Raw genomic sequence first — 12,086 nt, forward strand, 5'->3', positions numbered from 1 at the left:
GCGACCCATGTCTGGGGTCACTCCGACGCTTTATGGGGGCCCTGGAGACCCGTTTCCGAGATCCACTGGAGCAGATCCGGGCGAGGGAGAAGTTGAAGACCGTCTCCCAGGGGCAGAGGTCGGTATCTGAGTATGCGGAGGAGTTCCAATGCCTCGCCGAAAAGGTGCCGGAATGGTCTGCAGTAACAAAGATAGAACTCTTCAAAGAGGGTCTCAGGCGGGAGATCCTCTCCTGGGCGGTGCATCGTGATGAGCCTGACACACTGCGCGGATGGATTCAGCTGGCGGGGCGCGTCGAGACATCGCTGGCCCAGGCGAGGAGGCACCGAGGAGGGCTACAGCAGCGGCCGCAGATGAAAGAGGGGAGCCGGAAGGAGGGATCAACCCCAGCCGGGAGGAGAACGGAGCCGACAGGGAACGTGAGCGCCAGCAGGAGTGGCTGCTTCGTGTGCGGCCGGTTGGGCCACAGGGCTGCCGAGTGCTGGCAGAGAAAAGGGGAAGGCGGAGGCCCGCCCAAACCAAGAGCCGTGGCAGGGAAACGCGCCGAGGAAGAACCACCGATGAGGCACCACTCGGGGGGGTTGGTAAGTCAGGACAAAGCTATGATAGTGGTCCCCATTCAGCTTGAAAATGGCAGCAAACAAGCAACCTGCAAAGCATTTGTGGATTGTGGATGTTCCAGGAACATCATCTCCCCTGAATTAGCCGAGGGATTGGGATGCGAAAGAACGAACCTAGAATCCCCAATAGCTTTTTCGCAGTTGGACGGATCCACAGCATCGGGATCGTTAGCTAAGTACAGTGCCGAAGATGTAAAGTGTAAGATAGGGAGTTGGGAAGGAAAGGTGTCATTTGTGATATCACAAATAGCCAGCTATAATATTATACTAGGCATGCCGTGGCTGGGGCAGGCCAACCCGCAAATCAACTGGGAGGATAAGAGCATGATCTTCAGGATGAATTTGGAAGAAGGGAGCCAGGAAGGGGAGAGGGAGCCAGGGAAAAGGGGGGAGGAAGACTCTATCAGAATAGCAGATCTGGCAGATAAATTACCCCCAGAGTATCGGGATTTTGTGGACGTGTTTGATGAGAAGGAAGCAGACAATTTCCCACCGAAGCGGAGAGTTGAAGTGAAAATAGAGCTAGTCCCAGGAGCAGAGCTTCCCAAGGCAAAAATATACCCGATGTCAGCTAGGGAAAAGGAGGAACTGAGAAAATACATTGATAAAAACCTAGCGAGGGGTTTCATAGAGCCTTCAAATTCCCCTTTAGGGGCACCTGTGTTGTTCAGGCGGAAAAAGGACCAAACGCTGAGGCTCTGCATTGACTACAGGGGCCTAAATGCAATCAGTACTGTAAATAAATACCCCCTACCCTTAGTGAAGGACTTGATCGCCCAGTTATCGGAAGGGCAGATATTCACTAAATTGGACTTAATTGAGGCCTACCATAAATTGCAGATCAAACCAGAGGACAGGTGGAAGACGGCCTTCTCCTGCGCATTCGGATTATTCAATTATCGTGTGCTCCCCTTCGGTTTGTGCGGGGGAGGGGCCGCGTTCATGCAATTAATCAACGAAGTATTGCATCCATTGTTGTACAAGGGAGTCTTTATTTTTTTAGATGACATATTGATAATGTCTCGGACTAAGGAGCAACACGTAGAACTAGTCAGGGAAGTCCTACAAAAGTTGAGGGAAGCGAAACTGTATGCGAAGCTTGCAAAGTGCGAGTTCAATAAAGACCAGATAGACTTTCTGGGGTATAGGATTTCCTCCCAGGGAGTGGCGATGGACCCTGCGAAGGTGGAAGACGTGAGGGGGTGGGAAGCCCCCAAAACACGGAAGCAGCTGCAATCCTTCCTAGGGTTCGCAAACTTCTATAGAACATTTATCAAGGACTTTGCGCGCCTCACTTTGCCATTAACGGATTTGTTAAAAACTAAAGGCAGGGGAGAAACAGCCAAAGTGAAGGCCCCAGGGGCCAAACTGACATGGACAATAGAATGCCAGGAAGCTTTCGAAGCCCTTAAAAAGCGTTTTACTGAGGAACCTGTCCTACAGCACCCTGATATGTCTAAGGCCTTTGTATTACATTGCGATGCGTCAGACCGGGCATATGGGGCAGTTCTGCTGCAGAAAGACGAGGGGGGGAACCTGAAGCCATGTGGCTATCTGTCAAAAAAGTTTAGCGATACAGAAAAAAACTGGCCGATTTGGGAGAGAGAAGCCTTAGCGATTCTAAAAGCACTAGAGTGCTGGAGACACTTTCTGGAAGGAAGTGGAACACCGTTTGAGGTGTGGACTGATCATAGAAATTTACAGTATCTAAGATCCCCTCGTAAACTATCAGCGAAGCAAATTAGATGGGCCCAATATTTCAGCCGTTTTGATTTCAGACTCAGATTCTTCCAGGGGAAACATAACATACTCGCTGACGCTCTCTCTCGGATGCCTCAGCACGGGGGAGGAATTCAGGAATCTGAAGGGAGCCTGTTCCTAGATAAGCAGTGGGGCCTGGCAGTGCTAACTCGAGCACAAGCGGCCAAAGAAAACAAACGTACTGCCATTTCCACGGGGGGAGGAGAAATATGGGAGGAAGAGTTGAAGCGAGCGTATGGAATGGACAAATGGTTACAAACTAACAAAGAAAAGGGAGAATTGTGTGGGGATTTGGTGTTTGTAAATAAAAAATTGTATATTCCTGAATGTTTAAGACGAGAAATGTTAAGGAAGTGCCACGATAACAAGGGTGCGGGTCATCTAGGCCCCACCAGGACTATTAAACTGTTGGCCAAACAATGCTGGTGGCCCGGAATGAGGAAAGACGCCAGGGGGTACGTCACGCAGTGTGAATTGTGTGCAGAGGGAAAAACACCACCGGGGAAGCCCCAGGGGCTATTGCAGAAGGTGGTGGAGCCCATGAGGCCATGGGAATGCGTGGCCATGGATTTTGTAGGCGAACTACCCCCCAGCAGAGGCCACAGATACATTTGGACAATATTGGACCTATTCTCAAAACAGGCACACTTTGTGGCCCTGCCAAAACTCCCCTCGGCTGAAAAGCTCGCTGATTTGTATGTGAAGCATGTATATCGCCTACATGGGTGTCCCGACAAAATAATTAGCGACCGGGGAGTCCAATTTACGGCAAAATTTTGGGGAAAATTCTTACAGCTGTTAGGAGCAGAAAGGAACCTGAGCTCGGCTTTTCATCCCGCAACCAACGGGGGGGTCGAACGTACCCAACAGACACTGTGCCAATTCTTGAGGATGTACACCAATTATAGACAGGACGATTGGGCGGACCTTCTACCGTTTGCTGAGATGGCTTTTAACGGGGCCGTACATTCGGCCACAGGTCGTGCCCCATTCGAAATAGTATACGGACAGGAGGTGGCACCTTTCCCCAGGCTACCCGAGTGGAAGGAAGGAGAGGGCCAGACCGACAAGGAATGGCCGGCCAAAATTAAGCAAGGGTGGCAGACCGTGGTGGAGGCATTGCGGGAAACACAAAAGAAGTACAAGCTCTTTGCAGATCGTAGGCGCCGAGAGGGGGACAAATTGGGCGAAGGGGATCTGGTTTGGCTGAGCACAAAAAACCTGAAATTGGGGTTCCCATCTAAAAAATTGGCTCCACGCTATATAGGGCCGTTCAGGGTAGCAAAAAGAATAAACGAAGTGACCTATGAGCTGAGGCTACCTAAGGACCTAGGAAAGGTACACCCGGTATTCCATTGCAGCCTGTTAAAAAAGTATAAAGGAACTCTGGACAGCGGAGAACAATAGTTGTGTTTAATCTTTTCCTTCCAGGACGAAGGGGAGGAGGACGCCATGTCAGAACCCTGCTACTAGAGCCTGTATGTGGCTCTGAGTTTCAGGGTCACTGACATTGATAAGACACCTGCGGCTCAGGACTCGGAGAAGAAACGGCTGCTGGACTTGGCGGGGAATTTGCGCGGGGTTTTACTGAGCGGGAAGAGACTTTTCAAATGAGGGGGAGGGTATATAAAGGATGGTTGGCCGGAGCCTCCCATTCTTGGCTTTTTTGATGTTCATGTTTCCTACAGTAAAAGTTTCTGGTGATATCACAGAGAGTCTCGTGTGTTCATTCAGGAGCGGCTGTGGTGAGCTGACAGTTAGGCACATGCTGAAAGCACTACACTAATTAACCGTGTCAATTGGTCTAATACTAGAAAGATGGAAGAGGCATAAAGAGAATGCTTTTTTGCAGCAGTGCTTCCAACACTTTTCATTGTTGACAAAATGTGCTATTTGCAAACAAAAGCTTTGCACATGGATGAATAAAAAAGTAGTTTGGAAGCAATACAACCATCTTTCAATGTTACACTCAATTTGCAAAGATTCATTTGGAACCCTCCACACTATGAGCAGAACAACATTATTTGGTGCTATGGGACTTGAGGACTGATGAATGAATGCTGCTGAGACCAGAACTGGGAGGAGAAGAAAATGTAACATGTTGATAGAAAAGTTTTAAAATTCAAGGAACACTAATTCGGCACAGATGTTTAATTGCCTCAGGTGCTCTGGGCATGTGGCAGCCATCTAATGAAGCAATGCTATTGTGAGTTTTGGATTTTTGCAACTCTTTGCTCAACAAATCAGTGTTGAAAATAACTAGATGACCATGAAGGACATAGGATTGCCAGAACTGTGTATCATTCAAAATGCAAATGCACAAACATTTTGGTAGGAAATGGAAATGTTAAAAAATCTCCCTCCCTGCAACACACACATTTAAATAATTCTTACTCTGTACTTCCCATTATTTGAATCTCAGTGCTATTGAACTAACATTTTCTGTTCATGTTCACAGTTCATTGCCAAGCACAAATTAAATTCATTTTAATTCTGGTAAATTAGTTTTATTTTCTAATCCTTCTTAGCAGCTCCATTTGACAGATGGGAAGTTATCAACATTTGAGCTTAGATTTTTATGTTTTCACAGCGCTTTTTGAACATAAATGTATTTGATAATGGTTCAACTCACTCTTGACAAAACTGTAGTTCTTTTCTGAGCCTGCTGGGTCTACTTTAGATTATAGAGGGAAGATTAGTTCTTTTGACGAGTGCCAACTGACATCATTACAGCTAAACTCTAAGCAGTTCAGAGGGTCTATAAATTATCCACAACATTCTTTGCAGTAATGCACACAGTGAGTGATCCCCAGGTCCTGAGAAAAAGGATATTTTCCATACACAAAGTATAATCATATAACTTTAAAAGATGTGTGAAAAATTGAAAATCTCAGCAACACTTTTCCATCTATAAGCTCCAAATCTACATCTTTTTGGCTCATCGCAGCTCAGAGGATACTGAGAACAGAAGAAGAGAATAATAAAATGGAAAGAATATCTGATTTGATTCATATACGACACACCTGTTTCACATGAAAAAGAGGGCTGAGAATTTTTTAGCCTGGACATTTTAGATACCAAAATGACAAAAGGGGCACATAAATGGTTGTTGTGGTAACAAGGCCTTGAGGAAACTACAGATCAATAGAAGGAATACCTCCAACTCTATGTGTTAGAAATGTGAACCAAACATAGGGATGTATTATAAGTGGTGAACATGTGAAAATGTTTACATGTCTGGTTTCAAATATATACTTTGATGCAGAGGACATCAGAACTTCTTCTTTCAGAACTGATGGCTGAACAATTGGGAAAGTGCCATGGGAGACTGACTACCTATGCTATCAAAAACTATCTATCTATCTATCTATCTATCTATCTATCTATCTATCTATCTATCTGAGTTACACTTAAAAATGTACCTGTTCTGACTTATATTCAAATTCAACTTAAGAAAAAACCTATAAAACCTATCTTGTTCATAACTTGGGGACTACCTGTATAATTGAATAATACAGTTAGGATTTTCCACATAATTGTAATTTCAGTTCTACATATGATTATTAAACCTGGACAGTAGGGAAAGCTGAAAGGGAAAAAAATCAACTCATTCAAAATTTGGTGCTGGAGAAGAGTCCTGCAGATACCATGGATTGCTAAAAAGACAAAAATGATCCTAGAACACTTCAAGTCTGAACATTTCCTAGATGCCAAAATGACTAAAGCAAGACTGTCATACTTCGGCCATATCATGAGAAGACGCAAGTCACTAGAAAAGATAATATTTGGTAAAGTAGAAGGCCGTAGGAAAAAAGGAATTCCGTATTACAGATGGATAGACTCAATCAAGGAAGCTACACCTTTGAATGTTCAAGACTTGAGCTAGGTTGTTGATGACTAGTAGCATTATCAGATGGGTTTAGTTTTGATGGCATACACCGCATCTTCTATAGCTTTATGACGGAGTCCATCAGCTCCCATCAAACGATGTTGAACTACTTTCAGTGGGGCTCCTTGGAAAACTATAGAAGATCCAGGGCATGCTGTGGCAGTGGCAACATAAAGGGCTTCCCTTGTTGCCTTTGAGACCATGGAGGAAAACCAGGTGGCCACTGTCGAATCAGGTAATGCGGGGCATGGGGTGATGGGTTCCCCACACATTCAATTAGACACCGCTGGATTCCCCATGATGTGTGGAGAATCCGGTGGACTGTGTGAAGAGATCCTAGGTCTCTCTTTCATAGGGTTACTATAAGTCCCAGTCAACTTGATGGCAATTAAGAACAACACTCTTACCCTACATCAAAAGATCTCAGGTTGGCATTCCACTAAAATCAATGCAAACAAGTTAAATGATTTTTAAAACCAAAATCCTCTAAATAAACAAAAAAATGTATACAATAATAGGTTCAAACAGATTTAAAGAATTACAACAGCTTTCAAACCATTTGCAGTATTATTTTGAAATTAGTGAAGTCCAAAAGCGTTTAATAGACAGCCATGTTTCAACTAACCAGCATTGGCACTAATCAAGAATCCAAAAGGAAAGTATTCTACAACTGGAGTGGCACAGAGGAGAAGATCCTCCCCCACATCCTCACACAGTGTATTGACCTCACTGGTGAGACACAGAGAAGAACTCTTCCCAGCAGACCTCAGTCCTTCGGTTAGTGTATATATATAAGGGGATGTATCTCCTCAATTGTCAAGGGACATTTAGAGCTTTAAATGTCATTGCCAACATCTTGAATTTAGATTGGAAGTGTATTGGCAAATACACCATGTCTCTATATCATCCCTCAAATTCTCCATTTTGGCTTCTATAGCCTTCTTACCCCAAAGGGCAATTTACTGATTGGTGGAAAGTAATAGGTGTAGTTTAGAAGTGTCCAGCAATGTTCCTATAGCTAAATACACAGCAACAGGCATCCTCCAGGATCTCACAGGACTCCTCTTGAGGATAATATAATTGCTATGCATTCAACTGCAGGAACAGATCTGGGCCCTTCCCAGCTTCCCCCTGCCCTCTACTGGTCAATAAATGACCATGTTTTGGTTTGCGGCGGTTCACCAGATAAACGGGTAAACAATAGATTGAGGCAGTTTGATCATTGTACAGTCACTAAAGCAGTAGTTCTCAACATGTGGGTCCCCAGGTGTTTTGGCCTACAACTCCCAGAAATCCCAGCCACTTTACCAGCTGTTAGGATTTCTGGGAGTTTAAGGCCAAAAACACCTGGGGACCCACAGGTTGAGAACCACTGCACTTGAGGAGTCCAGCCTCCACAATTACCAAAATGTGAGTTGTGTAGACATTATTACATGCCTATGTAACTCACAAATAGGATGCTAGCCCATATTATAGTCATCTGATTTCACTGTATCCCTGTCTTTGATTGCAAGTATCCACACATGTTGCTGCATGCCTTTAAGTCATTTCCAACTTATGGTAACCCTAAAACAAGCCTACTGTAGGATTTTCTGGGCTGAAGACATGGCTTGCCAACAATCACCCAATAGATTTCCATGGCAAAATAGAGAATTGAATCCTTCTCTCCAGAATCATAGTCAGATGCCCTATACCACACTGGCACAAATATACCACAAATAACCAAAACCTATACTGATATACACAGTTCCAGTGGGTTCTGTGTCTTATTTATGCACTTCTAAGGAAAATGGAATTAAACATAGCACAAGTAAAACTATCTCATATGTTTTTGCATGTCTGGACTAATATCAAGTTTAAGTAATAAAAACTTAATAACAGTTATAAACATACCAGTAAGCATTCTCTTTGCTCTTAGACAAAAACCTACCATACCATGCTTTTGTCTGAAGAAGATAGAATATGATCCTAGTAAAAATTCTAAGAATTTTAGAATATTCTCTGATGAAGTCACAAAAGAAAAAAAACATAATTACCAATTGAAGTCTTGAAGACAGTTGTTGGCTCTGCCATCAGTGTCTTGCATAGCTCCACAGGACAGACAAATTATTTTCACTTCTTTTTTCTCTAAAGAGCTGCAAGCACCCATATCCAATGGTTTCATGTCATCTTAAAGATTAAAACATCATTTTTTCTGGGCCAGAACACATTTTATCAGATACATGGTTCAATTACTTCTGTATGTGCATGAGTGCACAAGATACTTCGATGAGTGGTATCACTTTTTTTGTTTAAAATATCTTCATAGACAAAATTTCTACACTTTGTTCTTGACTCAAAAGAGCCAGTTCTTACATGATTTATCTTGGTGCCCAGTAATGCCTGCTCAGACTGAAGTGGCTATAAAATCATTTGTCACTTGCCAATTATGTGTCAAGATAGATGTAATACATACACTGTCATTACAGACTGTGCTTCTTTTAGATTCAACTTAGGAAAAGACTGTCATTGACATTATGGTGATTTGAAGATGCCCCTACTACAATGCTTAGGCTATCACCCAGACAGATTACTTCAGAAACTTTTCAGGTATCAAAAATTAGAGTATAAATATTCATCTAAATGTAGGTGAGAAAAATCACATTGTTCTCATAATTTTCCAGATTTCTTGTTTCATCCTCTTTAATCAATACAGTATTAGTGCATCATCTGCCTGCAGATTCAGCCAATTTTCCTTTATATCCAATAGGTAATGTGTTCATTCCTCCCAGTTGTTTAGATTGAGAAACTAGAGCAAGGTGAAAATACCAATGCAAAAGACATGGGAGGCATTTCAAGACCTATTTTATACTACCTCATTGCTCCAAAGTTCCTATATTTTCCAGGATTGCCAGTTCAAGATCAGGTCAGGTCTTGATGTTTCCAGATAGCCCTTGGTGATGTCATTCAACATCATGCATTAAGCACCAATCACAATGGCTCACAGCTTGATTTTTTAACATACAAACATGCAGAACATATTTTCCTATTTGGAAATTAAGACAAAAGTCTTAGCTCAAGAGGCTGTTCTCAGATGAAGTTAAATAAGGGGATTATTTAGGGGGACAGGATAAGGAACATTTAAACCTAACCTGCTAGCTTCAAGCCAAAAAGTGGATGCAAAGCAGATTGGAAGATTGTGCCCTGCTGCAGCAACAACTGAGGCCCTTTCCACACGGCTATATAAAATCCACATTGAACTGGATTATGTGGCAGCATGGACTCAGATAATCCAGTTCAAAACAGGTATTGTGGATTATCTGCATTGATATTCTGGGTTATATGGCTGTGAAGGGCCCTGAGAGGGAAGGAGGAAGCTAATTTATGGAAAATGCAGCAGAACATTAATCATTGGAAATTATAACAAGATGCTGATCTCCCAACTAAACTGGAAGTTTGCCCACAGCCTTACCTCTGACTGAAAGCTGAGCCCCAAGTCCTTTCTGCAGTCTTTTTTCCTTTCTTTTTAATTCAGAAATGTTGCTTCCAATGTGAAGCAAAATTACTGCCAAACACAGTACATTTAAATACTATCTTGCAAAATTGTGATCTTCAGAAATAGATTGATTTAATCCTATGTGACTCACCTATATGCTGGCCATCTTTGCTGTCTTATCTAATAATTTTGTTGTATTGCTGAGAAAATACGAATGATTTGTCTTTACTATCTCTGTGACTTCTTCATGGCTTCTCCTGTAAACGTCCTTTAACACACTTCCTTTCACTCATTGGAAAATATTATAATGCTTGTTAAAATGAACAGCAGTAGGAAAAAAGCAAGACTGCTCTATAATTGCTTCAATTAATGAAGCCAAAACCCTGGGTTTGCAAGAGCAGAGTAAGCAGCTGATGCCCAAGACTTTTGAAAGTCTCTCATTCATAGACCATCTAAAAGTCAGTCAACTTGATAGCAAATAAATAAACAAATCTAGAGATTTCAAAGCTGTGTACAACAATAATAAAATTTACAATACACATTACGTAGTTTGTATAACATAAATAAAAATCAATATATAACATCAGCATTATCCTTAGGAGTAACATCTATGGAAGGTGGATATATAAGTCAGTTTCATGGCAAATAACAATTACAGCAAGTACACACATTTTCTTTAGACTGCTTCTCCAACCTTCAGAGCCTTGGAGACCTTTGAAGATAACTTCTGAGAAACATTAAACATTTCTTCTTGTCTTTTCAAACATTCCACCAGGAACACACTTTTCTTGCAGGGCACCTAGCATCTGCCACAGTTTTGCATGCTGAAAGGGTTGGCCTAATTAATAATGTCACCAAAGAAAGAAGCAGACATTCTGCCTCAAAGTTCACCTTCATTTTTCCTCTCTAAATATATGCTCTGTGGAACAGTAAACAACACACAATTTTAGCTGCCTTAGATTTATATCAGTCCATGTGTTTTATATTCTGTATGTATCTTCCATTCCATGTTTTTAATAATAATAATAATAATAATAATAATAATAATAATAATAATAATAATTGCTGTAAGAAAATCGCACAGACAGACTACAAACAGAGGCACAACTATGTGGCCCAAATGATCCATTGGAACTTATGCCTCAAGTACCACCTCCCAGCAGTAAAGAATTGGTGGGATCACAAACCTGCAAAAGTATTGGAAAATGAGCACGCAAAGATACTGTGGGACTTCCGAATCCAGACTGACAAAGTTCTGGAACACAACACACCAGACATCACAGTTGTGGAAAAGAAAAAGGTTTGGATCATTGATGTTGCCATCCCAGGTGACAGTTGCATTGACGAAAAACAACAGGAAAAACTCAGCCGCTATCAGGACCTCCTGACCTTTCGCCCACATCTATGGCAGGCATCCTCAGAGGTTGTGAGGTTGTCCCCCACAATGGTCTTGTTCTAAGCAATGAGAACACAGGAGGCTTCCTCTAGGCTCTGTCCTAGGATGCTTCCAGGATGAAACCAGGATGGAAGTATGCCTGCATCATGTGATGGGCTCTGGCAGTCTCCGTCCTGGCTCTGTCATGGAAGCATCTTAGGTCGGAGCCAGAGGACAATGTGATGAGGTCCTTAGTATTGTGTTACATCAATACACAATCAACGTTGCCTGAATGAGGGTGACTAATGCCTTCCATGATTTTATTCCCCCCCCCATCCCACACTTGTTCTGTTGTGATGTTGAGAGAAAGGGAAACATCTGCACTAACTTTTGAAAACCCCATTTCTCATCCACCCCTACACTAAAATGGAATGGATGAGTTTTAAAACAACTACATATGTACACAAGAAAAAACACATTTTTACATGTCATGTTAGCAGTAATCAATAAAATATGTGTAAACCTCAAACTAGAGAAGGCATTATCTCTAGCATGTTTAAAAGCATTGTGTGACCAATTGAGCAAAATATGAGTAAAGCCAGTAAGACTGATGTGCAGAAAGTAGCAAGTAACCAGGAGAGTTAACATCACTTTTAGAATTCAAGTCACAGCCACTATTTTTGCCAAAAGGATGGCATCAGAAAAGCCATGAAAATGCAAGGATAGTTGAGCAAGATAGTTTGGAGAAAAGAGAGTTGAGGAAGACACATCTGGAAACCCATTTGATTAGGTGACTAAGTTAAACAGCTAATAGATGAGAAGAATGAAGATATCTGGGGTCAGAGAATGGGAAAATATTTTATTTGTTGTTTTATTTCATTATTCATATCCTGCTCCATCTCATGGGATCCCTAGAAGTCTGAACAGCAGCCAAGGTCTGACCAACAAGCAACTAATTGGCAGCTA

General features: G+C 42.3%; 1 protein-coding gene across 2 annotated transcripts in view; it reads right to left on the reverse strand.

Moving 5' to 3' along the window:
* cnbd1 (cyclic nucleotide binding domain containing 1) overlaps positions 1-9,122 on the reverse strand; it is a 180,346-nt gene extending 171,224 nt beyond the window's left edge. For both annotated transcript variants that reach the window (XM_062980202.1, XM_062980201.1), the window contains exon 1: positions 8,164-9,122. In XM_062980202.1, coding sequence (XP_062836272.1) covers positions 8,164-8,203 — 40 coding nt within the window. In that variant the 5' untranslated portion in view covers positions 8,204-9,122. The remainder of the gene's footprint in view (positions 1-8,163) is intronic.
* Between the last annotated feature and the right edge of the window lie 2,964 nt (positions 9,123-12,086).

Source organism: Anolis carolinensis, chromosome 4, assembly GCF_035594765.1.
Source record: "Anolis carolinensis isolate JA03-04 chromosome 4, rAnoCar3.1.pri, whole genome shotgun sequence".
Taxonomy (NCBI): Eukaryota; Metazoa; Chordata; class Lepidosauria; order Squamata; family Dactyloidae; genus Anolis; species Anolis carolinensis.